This window comes from Geotrypetes seraphini, chromosome 1, assembly GCF_902459505.1.
Source record: "Geotrypetes seraphini chromosome 1, aGeoSer1.1, whole genome shotgun sequence".
Taxonomy (NCBI): domain Eukaryota; kingdom Metazoa; phylum Chordata; class Amphibia; order Gymnophiona; family Dermophiidae; genus Geotrypetes; species Geotrypetes seraphini.
The window spans coordinates 249,965,337-249,985,385 of NC_047084.1; the positions used below are offsets into that span (position 1 = coordinate 249,965,337).

Consider the following 20,049-nt stretch of genomic DNA (forward strand, 5'->3'; position numbering starts at 1 on the left):
CTGAAGATTGACAACTGCTTTTTCCATTCACAAAGATCAACGCTGGAAGTGATCTGCAGGGTGGTCGGAATTACTTTTGGCTGGGGAAAGATACACCAAAATTAGCGTGGCTTTTCTCAGCTCATCTAATGCCCGCACTCACTTCTTCCCAAGAGATTAGCCCTTTGTGGGAGCTGACGTGTTCTTTTTCCAGTGGTTGCACAGATGGCTAATTCGTTTGCGCGAGTCGGTGGCTGGGGCTGGTCAGTAGTTGGCACTGAGCCGGAAGCGGAAGCATAGAAGTCTGTGTTCTCCCTCCTTCCTGTTGCATGAAAGGAGAGTTTTCTCTCTGGATCCCGGTACTGGCCTCAGTTCTGTGAGCAGCAGGGGGGAGGGATGGGCTGTCGCAAGCACCTTGCTGCCGCAGCCATCCAGTGAGGGAAGCGCCAGGATTAAAATCTGGTATGGGGGGGGGGTACGGTATTCGCTCCGTAAGATGCACCCTTATTTCCACCCACTTTTTTTTGGGAAAAAGTGCATCTTATGGAGCGAAAAATACGGTAATTGGAAATAGTTATAATATTAGGAACCAGCTTCAATGAAATAATTCACATACTAAACCAAAATATAACTGGTTTACAAACAATGGAGTAATAAAATATTTAGTAGACGGGCAATCATTTATCACAATTATAAACGTAGCCTCAAAGACTCAACAAGCACTGATCCAACTCAAGGTTTCAAAAGCAGTGCTCTTATAGAGTACAGCAATGCTATCATTGGCAAGGTTAGACAGGAAAAAAAACTGAGCAAAAAACATAAACCTCAAAAAAAAAAAAAAAAGAGGAAAATTCTCTTGCTTAGAAAAAAAATCCAGTCAAACCAATAGGTTTAAGATCCCTCCAAAAAACATTAGTATATGAAAACAATTTTTTCTGGCAGTATTCTCCCCAGAAATTTTTTCCAGCTGGGTGGCATGAAAAAGTAGCCGGGTGGGACGGGACGGGGAAATTTGGTGGTGGGGAAAATTAAGGGCTCCTTTTACTAAGCTGCAATAGCGTTTTTAGCGCGTGCAGAATTGCTGCGCTACACAGCTAGAAGTAATGCTAGCTCAATACTGGCGTTAGCGTCTAGCAAGTGCGGCAATTCTGCGCAAGCTAAGTGAGCGGTAAAACTGCTATCGCAGCTTAGTAAAAGGAGCCCTAAATGTGTACTATTTGTATTAGTTATTTTCCAATGCTCAATATGACTGCCTTTCTTAAGGTTTGACACTTGTTCCATAATTTTTTATTAAATTTAAGAAGTATCCAATTCTAGAAGTGAATAATTAGATATTTGCCCTTTTTCAAATGGTATAGAGCAGCGTCTCTCAATCTTTTTTAACTCCGGCACACTAAACGGAGCAAATGTTTTTCATGGCTGGAAAAAATTTCTGGGGAGAACACTGTTGCCGTTAGTTTTCAAGGTCCAATCACGTCAAAGAATGATGCTTATCTGGGCAGTTGTATAATAAAAAGAATGGATAAGATAACAAGAGAAGTGAAATTGTCATGAATCAGAGGGATACATGCCTTGTAGGTCCTAAAAGCAGGCTTGTGGATTAGATATAAACTATGAAGGCAGTGGTGTTCCTAGCATATGTGACACCCAAGGCCCATCATTTTTTGACACCCCCCATCTGTATGAAAAACATGATTTTTAGTAACAATTCACACATCACACAAGAGTGTACCTAGGAAAAGGCAGCATCTTACATACTGCAGTGAGCAGTACATCAATGCACCCATTGTAAAACTAAACAAGCCAGACTAGTACAGATCAATCCTAACAGAAAACCATGTCTTTCGAACACACAGAACACAGAAAACCCATTCGCCTAGTATGGAATATGTAATCACAAACTAACCCCTCTCCCTTTTACAAAACTGTAATGTGGTTTTTAGCCATGGTGGTAATAGCTCAGACTCTCATAGAATTCTAAGCAATTACCACCATGGCTAGTGCTAAAAAAAAACGCTCTACAGTTTTTTGTAAAAGGGGGGGGGGGGATAAAATAGAAAAACGTTGACAAAGGTTAAATTGAACCACCAAGAAGCTGGACTCTGCATACAATGCAACACCATAGAAACAGCGATGCATCTCCCCTAAAGCAAAAAAATAAATAAATAGAATTTTTTTCTACATTGTCTTCTCTGGTTTCTGCTTTCCTCATAGTCTTGTCACTCTCTTTCTTTCATCCACTGTCTACCCTCTCTCTGCCCCTTCTATATGGCATCTTCTCTCCTTGTATTCCACTTCCATCTCTTCCTTCACTCCTATTATTCTGGCATCCATCTTCTTCCCTTCCCTCCTCCAATGATCTGGCATCTCTCTCCTCTTCTTCCCTTCCCTCTCCCACACCCCCATGGCCTGGCATTTCACTCTCTCCTCTCCCTTCCCCCCACTTCCATCAGCATCTGCCCCCTTTCTTTCCCTCCAACCCAATTCCATCCAGGATCCTTCCCCCTTATGTCTCTCTCTCCTTTCCCTGCACACCAATTCCATCAGCATCTGCCCCCTTTCTCTCCCTCCACCACCCTGACTCCCTTTTTCTCCCTCCACCACCCTTCTATGCTCCTCTTTCCCTCCAAACCAGCAAGGTCCCATGATGACTGCTTCTGTTGCCTCTGCCTCTGGAAGATGTAAGTGACGTTGGAGGGGGTGGGCCGGCAGAAGCAGGGAGTTGCGGTAAGGTTCTACAATGATTGCAGCTGCCGGTCCACCCCTTCCGACATCACTTACGTCTTTTGGAGGCAGAGGCAGCAAATACAGTCATCGTGGGACTTTCCTGCACTTCAGTGCGGCTGCCAATTCTGCTTCAGAATAAGTACGGCAGCCGCGCTGAGGTGCAGGTGCCATTTAGAGCAGCTCGGAAGGTTCTGAATCCAGCCGGCTGTCTACCCCCCTAGGGCTGGCATCCGGGGCGGTCTGCCACTGTATGAGGGGACAAAAAATAATAAAAAGAATGGATAACTTGACCGATTTAGACATGTCATACAATTATAACCACTAAAATATGTCATAAAATGTAATTCTAAACTCAAAAGACTCCAGATGAAAAGCAGACTATAGAAAGGAAGCCAGAAAAGACCAAACCCATAGTACAACACATCGCATCTGTACTTACCATGGTTGAACACTGGACCACATGGTTCAAACTGAAACTAAATCCAGAAAAAACCAAGTTTTTCCTTGCAAGTCCCAACCACAAATTAATGACCACCACCCTGCAACTTAACGGACTAACCTACCCAATCAATTCCACCATTAAAATTCTCGGCGTCATCCTGGACCGCTGCCTCACTTTCAAAGACCATACCAATGTCCAAGTCAAAAAATGCTTTTCCACCCTTTGGAAACTCCGTACTGTCAAACATTACTTCGACTTTCCCTCCTTCAGATTGCTGGTCCAATCCCTAATCTTAAGCACCCTGGACTACTGTAATATCATATATTTGGGTTCCTACAAGAAAACCACTAAACGCCTGAGAATCATTCAGAACACCGCCGTCTGCCTCATCTATGGCCTCAAAAAGTCAGACCATATCAGCCCTTTCTACATAAAACTTCACTGGTTACCAATAGAAGCAAGGGTCATCTTCAAATTCGCCTGCCTCTGCTTCAAAACCTTAACTGGCTCATCCCCGATATACCTGTCATGCCACTTTGTGTTTCCAGGCACCAACCACACATGCAATGCCTACCTGTTTGCCTACCCCTCCCCAAAGGCATGTATCTACAAAAGATTCCTTGACAGAACTCTCTCATTCCAAGCTGGCAGATGGAATGATTGCCTGACCACCCTCATTTTATATGCTCCATCCTACCTATCCTTCAGGAAATCTCTCAAATCATACCTCTTTGATAAATTTCTCTAACCCCTTCCCTCTCGACCAAACTACCAAACTCTAACCATCTCCCCTCCTTTTCCTGTCCCTCCTTGTAATTGAAAACTAGTTACCAATACACTTGACAATTACTCTTTGTATCTTCGCTGTATATGTACAGTTTCTTCCTCTGTAAACCGCTTTGAACTGTTTGTGGTATAGCGGTATACAAAAATAAAATTATTATTATTACTAAGATCCAAATGCTAAAATCAGACATGTCCATTATGAAGAGACGTGTAGATCACTACTAATTATAACAAGTGAGTCTTTAAAATATGAGACGGTAACGGATAACCAGACCTTGTGGACGGAAGTGACAAATAATGGAGCCAAAACCAGAGCACCGTGATGAAACTTGAAAGGAAATATGGATACCTATTTATACTTTTGAGAAAAATTGCGATGCGAACATGTCATAGAAAAGAATAAATAATGTGTAAACTAAAAACCAAGAACAATATATTGTAACACCGAACTCAGAATTAATGAAATAACATGCTAAAAGAACTTAACCCCCCCCCTAAAATAGGGCATATACATACTTAAAATGATGGCTGGTTACAAACAGTATGCCTAGACTATATAGACCTAAACAGGGCAAAAGTAAACGTATGGGAAATGAACGGCTGATAATACAGTGTATCTTGAAAACATAAGCCGATAGTAGCTCAAAGACAAGCTGACCGGGTAGATGAAAAGTGAAACCTTGGAAAGATCTAAATTATTGTTCAAATGAGCTTCTATTAAAACCAAAGAATAAAACCACAGCACTTGGGAAAGTAAAAAAGGGAGAGTAAAATGGACTTACCGAAAAGGTCTCTGCACTGATGAGATAAACTCGTACGCAGAATAATTGTAAACACGCGACAGTGGGGCTATGATATTTGATCCATTGAAAGAGGCGCCAAAAAAGTGTCGGCAGTGGATTGGATGCACACTGATAGGGGAGGGGCATCAGGCTGTTAAAAAAGGCTGTTTTAATAAATAAATGAAAATACTGGTGAAAAACTAAATAAAAAACCAAAACCATTATAAAATGCCAAACCTGACTGCAAGTGGTAGTGAAAGTAGCATAAGGCAGCCGTAGTGCTGTTAGTGCCAGAGCTGCTTAGAATAAAGAACCGTGCTGTACATGAGGAGAAAAAAGAAAGAATGAGGTGATAAGATGTAAAGTGCTGGCCCCTCACTGCACTACTTGATAAAACTAAGGAGCGATGTTCTAGAGCAGGGGTGCCCATACTTTTTGGGCTTGCGAGCTACTTTTAAAATGACCAAGTCAAAATGATCTACCAACAATAAAATTAAAAAATACCCACAAAGCACACTGTACGCATAGAAAATGTTAATTATCATTCTTATTCTGGGTTTTTTTCAAAGAGGTCAAAGCAGATGACTCTATGCACTGCCACCTCAGTAACAACCATACAAAAATAGACAAATATATCCCCTCCCTTTTTACTAAACCACGATAGCAATTTTTAGCACAGGGAGCTGTGCTGAATGCCCAGTGCTGCTCTCGACGCTCATAGGCTCCCTGCGCTAAAAACTTCTATTGAGGTTTAGTAAAAGGGGACCATAGTGTAAAATATAGACTGCAGATATAAATTCAGACACATTTTGATCACTAAATTTAAAATAAAATCATTTTTCCTACCTTGTTGTCTGGTGATTTCATGAGTCTCTGGTTGCACTTTCTTCTTCTGACTGTGCATCCAATCTTTCTTCCCTTCTTTCAGCCTGTACGCTTCCTATCCTCCAGACCTCATTCCCTCCCCCAACTTTTTCTTCCTCTCTCCCTACCCTTTCTTTCTCCCTGCCTCCCTTTCTTTCTTTCTCTCTTCATGCCCCCTTTCTTTTTTTCTGTTTCTCTTCTTTCCTTCTGGCTCCCTGCCTGCCCTCTTTCTTTCTCCCTGTCCTCCCCCAAGCCACTGCCACTGCTGCTGCCATCGGGGAACAGGCCCCCAAGTCGCCGCCACAGTCCCCAAAGCCACCACTGCCGACCCAAGCTCTCCCTGCTTCGGGCCAACCAGCATTCCTCTCCCCGATGTCAATTCTGCCGTCGGGGAGAGGAAGGCTGATCGGCCCAAGATCGCGATCGACCTTTTGGGGAAATACTGCCGGGTCCTGCCTTTGCGGAAACAGAAAGTAGGCAGGACCCGGCAGCAAGAAGAGCAAATTGTAAGCTTCACTGATCTGTCTCCTGCCTTAGCCCGTAGCGAACGCATGCTTCGGGGCTCTAACATGTGCGTGCCGGCTTCCCTTCTCTTCTCTTCCCCCACCCCCCCCGGACATAACTTCCGGTTTCGGAGGGAAGAGAAGGGAAGCTGGCATGCACACGTTAGAGCCCCGTAGCATAAGTTCGCTATGGGCTAAGGCGTGAAATCGCCAAGCCGTTTTTTTTTTGTTTTTTTTTTGGTGTTGAGCAGCACCGGCAGCAGCAGCAGAATTCACAGCAGATGATAGCCGGGCGGTCATCTAAATTACCCGGGCGGACCGCCTGGCTAAAAGGCCCTAGGGAGAACACTGTCTGGTCACAAATAGTCCAAAATAAATCACACACTGCTGAAAAAACCGGTTACTTTTAGCTGTTAGCTGTCATTCTCCCAGCAGGGATCTTTAAGCTAGGTCTATGAGGCAGTGGAGCACAATTTCTTCCACTGCAGCAACACTCCAGAGAAACAAAGACCAAAATCACTTCAACAAAATTCCCCTCCTGGCCACATTCAGCAGTTATATCATCCAAGAAACTCGACAAGGGCAGCCTTGTTGCATGGGGCACCAACCTGCTGCATCAGAACAGGAAACATTTAAACTAGGAACTGTGAGTAATTGGAAACTGTTTCTATTATGTGACTTCTACCTAACTAAGCATAATTTCTCTATTTGTGTCTGCAGGCAACTTGAATGTAACTCTTCAAGTCTGGGATATAGGAGGACAGACAATAGGAGGCAAGATGTTGGATAAGTATATCTATGGTGCTCAGGTACAGTAAATCTATTAAAATAATTCAGCTATTTTGCTTAATGTGAGCTCTGCTTTCATGAAAACTGACATAAATAGTTATGATACATGCTCTTTAAGTGCAATTTTTTTTGGGAGGGTGTAGTTTTTATGGTACAGTAAAAGCCCAGTGCCTCTTAGTTCACCATGGGAGTTGTTAAATCATGGTATCTCAGTAGTGCAGATTGGTGACCTTTGCATTACAAGAGTAACATTAACTTGTACTTTCATAGGCTGTGTTATTCATACTGCCTGGAAGCATCGTGCAGTGACAATAAAATCTTAATCATGCTCTTTTCCTCTAAAGCAGCCCTGCAAACGCATCTCCCTTCCCCTCCTTTCCCATGAAGAGCCGCCATTCTCCTGTAGGATTTCCCATGCCTATGTGGTAAAATCCCTGGTGCCTAGGAGTTTGGGTCAGGAACTGATCCCCAGTTGCTAGTGCTGGGTTCAAAATAACAGCTTGATCCCTTTGAAGGTTAGCAACCTAATGCTCCCAGGCAGGAAAAATGTTGGTTTTTAGCTGGTGTGTTTTCCTGCAGGTGCACAAATAGTGTTTGTTTTATATAATAAAGAGGTGTTTTGTATCTTCTTGCATCTCGTTATTATGTATCTCATAGTATAGGGCTCCTTTTATCAAGGTGCGGTAGGCGGTTAACGCGCGGAATACCGCACGTTCAACCGCCTGCCGCGCTAGGCGCTAATGCCTCCATTGACGAGGCGTTAGTTTTTTGGCTTGCCGCGGGGGTTAGCGCGTGATGAAATGTCCAACGCGCTAACCCCCATAGCGCACCTTGATAAAAGGAACCCATAGTTTCAAAGTTTATTAAAAATGATTAAACGCTTAACATAACATTCCAAGCGTTGTACATTTAAAAAAGTTAAAATATAAAAAGGGGGAACAAACAACAAGTAGTAGACAAAATCTTCATACATTTAGACATACTTGATTAGGGAAGGGCGATTGTAAACAAGAGGAAAAGAGGGGAGAAATACAATTTTTAAGTAAAGTAAACATAAAAGGCTAACACAGTGGGATAAGAAGAAGTGCTAATAATGTGTTATTGCTGTAACACACCTTAATAACTTCCCCCTTAGTGTTTGAGTATTCCTGACATGGGCCATATAAGATACTTGAGCATTCAGAAACTTCAAGCCATAAAATAAGGTTCCCTTTTAGCAATTCTTCAAGGAGAAAAATGGGGCTTGCAGAAAAACACCTGTCAGGATGTGAAACAATAAGAATAAAGGAATGCAAAATATTTTCACAAAAAAGTGTTCAACATGGACTACTGCAACGGTGATGTTCAATGGTCTCACAGCAAAGAATAAAAAACATCTCCAACATGTTCAAAACCCTCGGGCCCACGACCCTGTCTCCAAAGCTCTATCATCAGCACACTGGCTACGTATAACCAAATGCTGTGTCTTTAAGGGCTTGATGCTAGCATACAAATCCTTACACAACATGGTGCCAATCTACATGTCGGCCAAGCTTCCTCCATACGTGCCAAACAGATCACTCTGCTCCCAGGAGGAAACACACCTCCAAACTCCCCCTGGTCGTGCCCTTCAACTACAGACTGCCAGATGACGATCCTACTCGTGTTTCTTGCCAACCTATTGGAATCAACTTCCCCCAGAGATCAGATCCCTCAAATGCCTTCTGAACTTTAAGAAAAACAACTGAACATATTGTATTGTAAATTTGGCAAAATATATGATGATCACATTGTATATATGGCAAAATATAAACCATTTGACTGTATTTTATGGATGTTATCCTGTAACCTGTTCTGAGCTCATTGAGGAGAATGGGATAGAAAACCAACTAAATAAATAAATCTTACCATTCAGCTTCAAAGATGCAGTGTAATGTGCAGTGTGTTTTTCATATTGTGTTGACTGTTGAATTGTTTATAATTTTTAATAAAAAGAGTTCAGCTAGTGGCTGTATCCTTTTTCAGAGGTATCATTAAGGGGAAATCTTTCTGGTCCCATTTGGGTGTGGTACATTTCATCAGGAAGGTTAGGTTGATCAACCCTCCAAAGGCGTAAACCAATTTTTCCTTGGGACTTAAATGTTCTCTTTCTCTGATTAAAATGCCCTTTGGACCACTGACCTTGGCTTTGATGAAATATGCTACTCTTAAAATGATGTTTCTGATAACCATGTTTGGCATATAGATTTTTTGTGCATAAAGCCTTATCTTGTTGAATCTGCCTTTAACTGAGAAAGAGTAGTTATTCAGCCTGTTTATTCCTTTCTTCCTTTCATCGTAATCAGTCCATCTCTTTACTGATGTTTTGCAGTACCAATAAAGATGTAAATTCTAGTTGTCTTCATAAAATAGATGCTGGTCAAATGTTAATGATACTATCTGAACAATACATGTGAATATAGAAAGTTAATATTATGGGGGGAAGTGCACAAAGGTGAAGCTGTGACTAAAGATACCATAGCTTATTGGATTAACAGTGCAAATTCTGAAAGTTCATCCAGTATTAGAATTGTTGAAAGCTCATTCTACTTGAGGACAATCGACTTCTTGGGCAAAACACTTGGTGCCTCTGGTTGACATTTGTAAGGTAGCCACTTAGCAACCTTGCATTTGTTTAAGCATCATCATCAATTGGATGCTCAAACAAGAAAGAATTCAGCCTTGGAAACCAGAGTTTTGGCTATGAGGCTGCCATCTTCTCTCCCAACTTAATTCACTAGTTTGGTACATCCCAAGCATCCGGATTGGTCTGAGGGGACAATGAGGAAGGATAAATTAGATCTTAACTTGTTAATTTTCTTTTCATATCGCCAGACCAGTCCAGAGCCTGCCCCCCTTCCTTGAACTACAAGTTGGGTTTTTTTTTCCATATAATTTTTATTGAAAACTGCAACAATGACTGTACAACCAGTAACTAGCACTAGGGCTACAGAAACCATGGGAGAGCGAACGCTCACCTTTAAAGTCAGAGATCACCAATGAAGAAACAGTGCCAGTCTGATCCACAGTCCCAGTGCAATCCTCCTTTTAAGATATAGGCCAAGTCCCCCAAACATTCACCCAAACCAAGCATCTCTCAGGCATCTAAACCCCCACTCGTACCACACCAATCTCACCAGTCAATCCACACCCAAACTACCTTACTCAACCCCCCCATCCCTACCTGTCCCAGACATCCAAACTCTTCAGGAGTAATAAACAATGGCGGAAAAATGCCATAGCTATTCTGAAGTGGCCTCCAATGGCTCTCGGCCTATATAGCGCTGTAAGAGAGCTTTCCAAAGGTCCACATAATTCAAGTGTTCTATCCGCACAGTGGAGAAGTACTGGTGGAGCTTGAACCGGGCGGTCTCCACTATTTGAGGAAGCCATTGTGAGAAAGATGCTGCCCTGTCCGCAACCCAATGCTGCAGAAGGAGTCTCTTAAGCACCAAAAGTGCCAAATAGAGAAATAGAGTGCGGCAAAGAGAACCCAACACGTACCAATTCTTGTTGATCCCCCAATAATAACAGGCTATAATTCCAAGGGTGTGGATGTTGCATTATGCCCTCCAGCAAAGGAAGAACCTGCAACCATAATTCAGTGGTGGGGCATTCCAGGAAAAGGTGAATTAGGGAGCCTAGTGCCTTTTCACATTTAGGACAAAAATCCCCTTCCCACAACCCCATTCTTTCCCCTTGATCCCGGAAGAGGTACGCTCTTTGTAAAATCTTAAATTGTACTTCCTTGAGATTAGTCGATCCCACCCATTAAATGAACCTGCTCAAAGAGATCCTGAAAATTTTTCCGATCATATGGGACGCCAAATCTCTCTGCCAGGCAGCTGCTATTCGATCCAAGGCCTGCAAGGGATAAGCAGACTTTAACAAGTTTTTGTTTTTAGTAGTGGGGTGGATATTTTTGGGACAGAGTATGTTTTCTGATTTAACATTAGAGCAAATTGATTATACAGTAGTTCTTTTGATATCTGTTGCAGAAGTTTCTTAGTTCTGATGGGAGTTTCTACTTTTCAGTTCTATCTACTGATTTGTTATGATAATACTGCCTGGCTAAGGGGCTGCACACAGTTGTTAACTGACGCCATCATAGTTCAGAACTTCTCAGTGTCCACCTGCTGACAGGAGAGCATTACCCAAGCATCTGAACTGGTCTGGTGGGACTTGAAGAAAGAAAATTAGCAGGTAAGATGTAATTTGCCCTTCTATTATTTGATAGTGATGTACAACTTAAAGTATTTCACAAACTCTTGTCATTCCAAAGGAAATCTTTAACTCAACAAAACTGCAATAAAAAGAAGGTTTTAATTATGCCTGACTTATTAACAATATGTTGAGTGCTTAGCATTGGAGGCTGTGAGGGTCGTGAGGAAAAAGAAGATGCAAGTGAGTAATACAGTCAACTCCTGCAGGTATGTCAGGGAATTGAAAGTAATTGATGTATGTGTGGGGTTGGAATGGATCAACGTGATTATGGGTGGTATTGGTTGAATTCAAGTGAGGATGGGTGAAATTTCTGTCCCTGTGCCACTCTTATGTAATTCTAGAACCAATAGGAGAGATATGAGAAATATGCAATACTTTCTGTTGGATAAATAAACGGCGCTTACAGGACTATTCTTTACATTTATGAAGACTCTGGTGCAGTGGCGTACCTAGGGTATGTGGCACCCGGGGCCCATCATTTTTTGACACCCCCCCCCCATGTAAAAAAAATTTTTTTTTTTTTTTTTTTTGCAATAACCATGAAATGGAATAAATGGTCAGAATAGAAACAGGCAGTGAAAATTTTCTTTTATTGAACCTCATATATGTAACCATTATTCCAAACATAACATAACATAAATTATGTCTAAATTGTCATGACATTAGAAGTACATATGGAGTAGTTGCAGGTGATGCTTGGGACAGTTCTGATTGTGTTAGTTCGGTTTTATGTTGTTTTTTGAATAGAAGGGTTTTTATTTCTTTTTGAAGGTTTTGCAGTCTGTGGTTGATATCAATTGGTTGTAGAGTTGGGGGTCGAGTGTTGCAGCTCGAATGGCTAGGAGGTTGTCGAACAGTTTTTTTCTTTTGACGTTTTTGGTTGGAGGGTGTGTGAATGGTGCACAAGTTCTCCTATGTCTGTTTGAAGTGGATTGAATTATTTAGCTGAAGAAATTAGTTACCCCCCATTCCACACACATTAATTCTCTTCCATTTTTGTTCCCATTATAAAAAACACTGATAATTCCCAGAAAAAAAATACATTAAAATAAGAAGTGAAAACAAAGGCCCCTACAGATGAGAACATAACATAAGAATAGCCTAACTGGGTCAGACCAATGGTCAGCATGCCCAGTAGCCCATTCTCATGGTAGCCAATCCAGGATACTAATACCTGGTCAAAACCCAAAGAGTAGCAACATTCCATGCTACCGATCCAGGGCAAGCAGACACTTCCCCCATGTCTTAATAACAGATTATGGACTTTTCCTCCAGGAATTTGTCCAAATCTTTCTTAAAACCAGCTACACTATCTGCTTTTACCATAACTTCTGGCCACTTCATTTTTAAGTTTAGATCTTTCCTTTCAAACAGAGACCTTGCTAGATGTCAAATACAGCACAAGGTAACTTCACATGGACTTAGCTGTGCAGGAAATGTGAATCTCCTCATACACCCACCATATAGTGCAAAAATGTGCAAAGATCTGTTTTTTTCTTTCGATCACTACATAGCCTAATGCCACACAAGCAGCGCTGTTACAAACATATTCTGTAGGTCAATGCTAAGGATAACAAAGTTTCCTTCCTTGGACCAGAAGGAGATAAACCACTGGAAGAGATCCCAAAACAACACCCAAAGACCCACTCAGTGTGTGAATCAGTTGAGTGGAGTGGACTAACTGGGGGGTGGAAATGGGCCCGGAGTTTGCTCAGCAGAATTTCCCAGACCACCTCTTCCTCTCAACACATTGACACGCTGCCACCATCACCACTAGGAACACCTCACTGGGTAGGCCAGCTATGCTATAAACTTTATAAAACACATTATTATATTTTCTTATAAAGCACATATTTTAACTGACCTCTCTGACATCCTCAGCCTTTCCATTCACAAAAATAGAAGGAAGAAAAGTTCCCATTTCCTGCTGTCTCATGTCCCCGGCCTATACAATATTTTTTTTCTGCAGACCCTTCAAAAGTCTGACCAAATCCTCATTTCACTTGCATTATAAAGTACTGAGGATGCCATCTCTCCCCAATCCCAGGTCCTAAAGTCTAAGACAGTAGCGCAAACTAATGCTGCCAGATACAGGAAAAAAAAATTTTGATTCGATTCAGCCCTATTGAATTGGTTTTTCAATTCGATTTTCCTGCCCAGTTGGGTGATTTTTTTCAAAACTCCTGGTGGGTTTTATAGCTTTTTCACCCCCTTTGGCTTCTCCTAACCACACTGGCGCTGTGGTGTAAATAAAATAAAGAAACAAAAAGGACTTTTCCTCTTTCTGTTAAATCCTAGCTCACGTTTGCAGTCCAACACCAGCTCTGGCAGGATACACATTTCAAATCTGACATGTTATAATCACAAAACAGAAAATAAAATTAATTTTTCTACCTTTTGTTGTCTGGTTATATTTCAAATCTTGTTGGTCCAAGGCTCTGGTTTTCTTCTGATAACTTGCTTGCCAGGGTCTCCTTCTTTCTGCATGCTAACCATCCATCTGCCAACTCTGTCCTCCCTTTCCATTTCCCTTCCCTTCCCAGGAAGTCTGGTATCTTTCCTTTTTTTCATCTCCCTCCACAGATCCACCTTTTCTTAAATACCCTTTCATCCGGCATCTCTCCCTCCTTCCCCACCATCCCAGAGTCCACCATCTCTCCGTTTCTTTTCCTAATTACCCTCCTATCCAGTATCTCTATCCCTCCTCCACACCATCCCTTGTGTCCAATTTCTCTCCCTTTCTGTTCCTTCCCTCCCTAAATCCCATGGTCCATCATCTCTCTCCCTCTCCTCTATTTTCAGACCCATTATTTCTTCCCCCCCCCCAAAGTTTGGCATATGCATGTCTCTTTGAACACCCCCTTCCCTCCGTGTACTTCTAAATCATGGTCCCCCCCCAAAGGCCTGTCCCCCCTTAAAGGTCTGCCTGTCCCACCTTGAAGGCCTGCACCCCCCTTGAAGGCCTGTCCCTTCCCCTTGTAGGCCTGTCCCCCCCTTGAAGGCCTGCCTGCCTGTCCCCCCTTGAAGGTCTGCACCCCCCGAAGGCCTGCACCCCCCCGAAGGCCTGTCCCCCACTTGAAGGCCTGTCCCACCCCCTTGTAGCTTCTCCCCCCCCTTGTAGGCCTGTCCCCCCTTGAAGGCCTGCCTGCCTGCCTTTCCCCCCTTGAAGGCCTGTCCCCCCTTGAAGGCCTGCACCCCCTTGAAGGCCTGCACCACCCCCCTCGAAGGCCTGCACTCCCTTGAAGGTCTGCACCCCCCCCCGAAGGCCTGTCCCCCACTTGAAGGCTTGTACCACCCCCTTGTAGCTTCTCCCCCCCTTGTAGGCCTGTCCCCCCCTTGAAGGCCTGCCTGCCTGCCTTTCCCCCCTTGAAGGCCTGCACCCCCTTGAAGGACTGCACCCCCCCCCCGAAGGCCTGCACTCCCTTGAAGGTCTGCACCCCCCCGAAGGCCTGTCCCCCCCTTGAAGGCCTGTCCCACCCCCTTGTAGGCCTGTCCCCCCCTTGTAGGCCTGTCCCCCCTTTAAGGCCTGCCTGCCTGCCTTTCCCCCCCTTGAAGGCCTGTCTCCCCTTGAAGGCCTGCACCCCCCTTGAAGGCCTGCACCCCCCCTTGAAGGCCTGTCCCCCCCTTGTAGGCCTGTCCCCCCCCCCTTGTAGGCCTGTCCCCCCCTTGAAGGCCTGCCTGCCTTTCCCCCCTTGAAGGCCTGTTCCCCCCCTTGAAGGCCTGCACCCCCTTGAAGGTCTGCACCCCCCCAAAGGCCTACACCCCCCCCGAAGGCCTGCACCCCCCTGAAGGCCTGCCTGCCCCCCTTGAAGGCCTGCACCCCTTGAAGGTCTGCACCCCCCCCCGAAGGCCTGTCCCCCCTTGAAGGCCTGCCTGCCTGCCTGTCACCCCCTCCCCCTTGAAAGCCTGCTTGCCTGCCCGCCCGCCCCACCCTGAAGGCCTGATGCCCCGACCCACCCCGAAGGACCGCTCGCACCCCTGGCCTCCCCGCACCACCTATGAAGCAGCCGCAGCAGGATCGCGAAGTCAGCGTCAGCGATCCCTGCGCTGCTTCCTGCGCCACGGTCCCGCCCCTCCTCTGACGTCAGAGGAGGGGCGGGATCGCGGCGCAGGAAGCAGCGCAGGGATGCTGACGCTGACTTCGCGATCCTGCTGCGGGCTGCTTCACAGGTGGTGCAGGAAGGTCAGTGGGGCGAGCGGTCCTTCGGGGGTGGCGGGGGACTGAACGGCAAGGCCGGGAACACCCCCTTAGGGCTGGTACCCGGGGCGGCCCGCCCCCCCCGCCCCCCCCTAGGTACGCCACTGCTCTGGTGTAAAGTTGATTGAGTGTGCTTAAAGGTAGTAGCCCAGATAAAAGGGGAAATAAAGGCAATCTCTGAACAGAATCCCAGGCGGGGGGACACTGATAGCAGGTGCTAGGATTAAGGGGAAAAAATTATCCAAGAAAGGCCCGGCAATCTACTTCTGTATTTTGGCAGGAAAGCTTGATGCTCATCAAGTTGCTAGGACTCGAACACGAGTCGATGGCACCTAACAACAACTTTAGAATAACACACCAAGAACTTTGTGTGTGCCAAAAATTATTTTTTGTTAAATTCTTTATTTAATTCTTTTCATTTAATACAATAATCTCAGTTCAGCACACAGTTAGTATGAGTATAATTTATAAACTAAATAAATTAGAAAAAAATAGTGCACCTTATCAATAGTAAAGTTAAAAGAATCCCATTCCCTATCGCACCCACCCCCCTCCCAGGAGACCTGGTTCCATAATGATAGAATAATTATTTCAAACGGCTTCTTTTTCTAGTTCGATATAACTCTCTCATATGTCATTAAATTTTGCACATTGATTAGTTAAAAGGGCCGAAAGTCTATATTTTTCACAGATTATTCCTAAACGTTCCCTCACATCTCTTAAGATAGGTACATTTAGCATACGCTATTGCTGGGCAAGTGTCAATCTAGCAGCTATAAATGCTAAATCCAAAAGTTTAGATCGAGAAGGTGTTAGACCTTCTATTCTTACTCCCAACAATGCTTTTTCAGGATTCTGCTTGAGTGGAGTCTGAATTAGTCTGCTTACATATTCAAATACTTTCTTCCAAAACTTCTGGACCCTTTGACACTCTCACCACATATGGTTGAATGTACCCCTTTTACCACATCCTTTCCAACAGGTAGTATCGCTCTGCTTGATACATTTACTAATTAAAACCGGGGTAGTGTAGCAACGTACTAGGAGTTTAATAGCATTTTCCACCAAAGTAGCAGCCCTAGCTGTCTGAAAAAGATGTAATACAATTACCCCCCATTCATCTATGGACCAATCCTTCCCCAAATCTTTTTCCCATGCTTTCATGTATGATGTTTTAATTGCTTTATCTTCATTTATAATCTTATATAACCAGGAAACACACCCTTTCTCTACTGGTTTTCCTAAACCTTTTTCAAATTCAGATCTCTTTAAATTTCCATTACTCTTCGCCTTATATGTCATTATATAGGTTTTTAAAATCTGTTTCTAATTGATATTGATCTTGAATATCTATAAAGGCTTTCACTTCCCTGTCTTCAACTAGTTGACCTAAACATACTAACCCTTTTACCTCTCATTTTTTTAAATTTCACCCTCCCTTCCTGGCATAAAATCCTGTGCTTATAGTATAGGGGTGAAAAGGATACCTTTTTTTCTACCTAAAAATTTTTTCCTAACGCTTTTTTCCAAATTTTCAAAGAGCATTTACTGAAGGGATTAATTATATTTATTAAATCTTTTTCTCCCACCCATGGTGAGTATTTCAAATCTCTTATACCTTTTCTCGCATCTAACATTGCTTGTTCTATTTTTACCCAAAGCTTAGGAGGAGATGCATGCCATTCAACTATTGCTCTCAGCTGTGCTGCTTTATAGTAGTTCTTCAAAGAAGGTAACCCTAGTTCTCCTTCTGCTTTTGACTTAATCATTGCCTGTTTTCCGACCCTTGGCCGCTTTCCTCCCCATATAAATCTGAATATCATATTATTCCATTTTTGAAAATACTGTTTGAGATTTCTATCGGTAGAACTTGGAAAAAATAAAGAAACCTAGGGAGTATCATCATGTTTACCACTTCCATACGTCCTAGCCAGGAAATGAACAACTTGTTCTACCTATCTAAGTCTTTCTGGATGTCCTTTATTAATGGTATATAATTTTGCTGGAACAAGTGTCTAATCTGCTCCCAAAGTTATTCCCAAATAGCGTATAGGACCCTTCACCCACTTCAGGGGTACTGATCTTTGTAATTCCATAATCCTCTCTGTTGATGCTGAAATATTCATCACTTCTGTCTTATTTAAGTTAGCTTTAAACCTTGATAGTTGGCCATATTCAGTCATAATATCTTTAAGGGTAATTAGAGTCCTCTCCGATGCTTCAACAATAGCTAATATGTCATCTGCAAACAGAGACAGCTTTTGCTCTTCACCCGCCATACTCTGGCCTTTTACCTGTTGAGATTGTCTAATTTTCTATGCTAAGGGCTCAATGATTAATGCAAAAATCAGGGGGATAACGGGTAATCCTGTCTTGTCCCTCTTTGAAGTTCAAATGTAGTGGAGTAAGTTCCATTTATTTTAACACATGCTAGTGGGTTATTATATAATGTAAATATCCAATCCCTATACCTTTTCCCAAGGCCCATGTGCCCCAACACGGCATCCATAAACCTCCATTCAACTCAGTCGAAAGCTTTTTCAGCATCGACAGAGACTGCCACCCATCCTGTTCTTTCCCTTTTAGCCCTCCATACCAAGTCTAACACCTTTCTAATCCCATCGGACGATTATCTCCCAGTAATAAAGTGTGTGCCAAAAATTCTAAGCACTCTCTGGAATAGAAAAACAAACAAACAAAAAAAGTCTTACTCTTAAACATAAATAAACAATTACAAGAAAATATTAGTAAAAAGCTTGCACCTAAGGCCAATAATTTTTGTCTCCTTTTCTGTATAGCATTCAAAAAATCATAAAAAATATGACTTGCTGAACCCAGAAATACAGGTAGCTTCAGTGCATAGATGTGGACATTGAAGCTTTATATGGAGGATGAGTAACACATCTAGTTTTTGTCTTTTCTGTCTTGCTTGTTTGAAAACATCAATATTCCTAAATAATCTTTGAATTAGTTGAACTTTTTTTGTGAATCTTTTGAAGAGAAGTCTTATAAGACAGTATGCTATCATTAAAACTGGAATTTTGGTTCTCTCAGATGCATAGCAATCTTGATGTGGCCCTGATTCTACAAGTGGCGGCTAGCTGATTTCCACATGGAAGTTATTTATTTATTAAAATTTATGCACCAATTAAACATAGACGGTTTACAAAGAACATACATAATATAAAAAAAATACACAAAAACACAACACATGACTGCTCCTGTATGTCCTACCCAATTTACTAAGAATACCAATCTAACTACCATATATACTTGAGTATAAACTGAAATTTTTGGGCCAAAAAAATGGCCCAAAAATGGGGGTCTCGGCTTATATTAGGGTCATTGCCTATCCGCCTCCACTGGGCTTGCCATATAGCCTGGGGGGGTTGGCCATGACAGGAGGGATCCCTTCCGTCTCCTGTCCAGGTCTACTCTGCCAAATGTTTTTTACCTCCCTCCTGCCTCCTCTTCACATACCCTTTTGAATCCCTAGTGGTCCAGCGGTGTACAAGGCAGGAGCAAGCTTTCCACGCTCCTACCCCGTGCTGAGCCCCTCCTTGAATGGCTGCTTTGAGTTTTCTTGGCCCAGCAGTGTACTGGGTATGAGAGAGCTCTCCTCTCTCCTGTCCGGTGCTGAGCTGCTCGCTGAATGGCTGCCCCGCATTCTTTTGGGCGGGAGGGAGGGGGGCTGGGTGCAGAGCCTGGCAGGGAGGGAGGATTGACAGGGTACAGAGCCTGGCAGGGCACATGAATATTAAACCCCCTCCCCCATCTTATTTCCAGTCAACCGTTTTTTCTTCCTTTTTGGGGGGGAAAAGGCTACCTCGTTTTATTCTCGGATCGACTTATATTCGAGTATATACAGTAATTAGGTACTAGAAAAGCTTAAATGGTTTGATAATTGGAAGCACCATTAAAAGCCAATTAAAAAACATTTTAATCAAAGTTCTGCATGGGAATTGGCATGATGCCCTCTGACACCTAAATCGAGGTGCCTATCTAAAAAGTTGGCATTGTTAGGGGTGGAGATTAGCTGTGGTATGACTAAGCGCTGCATACGCCTTTCAGTATTATAGAAATGATAAATACTAGTAGTAATATTAGTGTTAGGCATCAGTAAACTAGGCCATGAAAACCCTGGCCTAATATAATGAGTTAGGTGCCCCTAGGTGCAATTCTATAAATTTATTTATTTATTCAATTTTCTATACCATTCTCCCAAGGGAGCTCAGAACGGTTTACATGAATTCAGGTACTCAAGCATTTTTCCCTGTCTGTCCAGGTGGGCTCACTATCTATCTAATGTACCTGGGGCAATAGGGGGATTAAGTGACTTGCCCAGGGTGCTGAGGCTGTAGCTTTAACCCATGCGCCACACTCTCCCCTCTAGTGGTTGACTGACAACTGTGCCATTTGCTGCTATCAGATAGCCCTGTGGCAATGTGCTTGGTGCATTTTTAATATTAAGTTGATTTAAAATGTACATTTTTATTTTGTATTCCTTTTTAATCTCTTGGTGGTTGCTTGACCCCGTGTTTGAATTCAAAAAGTAAGGTTTGATGAAAAACCTCAAAGAAATATATTTCCGGAGTATGCTTTATTTGATTTAAACTGTCTAATGCTACAGGCATCTGGCCATTTTCTTGGTTTGAGTTGCTACATAAATCATTTAATAATCGAAATGAAAGCGGATGCCTGAAAATACCCTGGCTGTGAAAACATTCAGGTTTAATA

At 43.1% G+C, this 20,049-nt stretch overlaps 1 protein-coding gene across 3 annotated transcripts in view; it reads left to right on the forward strand.

Moving 5' to 3' along the window:
- Positions 1-20,049, forward strand: part of RAB28 (RAB28, member RAS oncogene family) — a 200,897-nt gene that overhangs the window by 20,750 nt on the left and 160,098 nt on the right. For all 3 annotated transcript variants that reach the window (XM_033949065.1, XM_033949075.1, XM_033949055.1), the window contains exon 3: positions 6,804-6,892. In XM_033949065.1, coding sequence (XP_033804956.1) covers positions 6,804-6,892 — 89 coding nt within the window. The remainder of the gene's footprint in view (positions 1-6,803; positions 6,893-20,049) is intronic.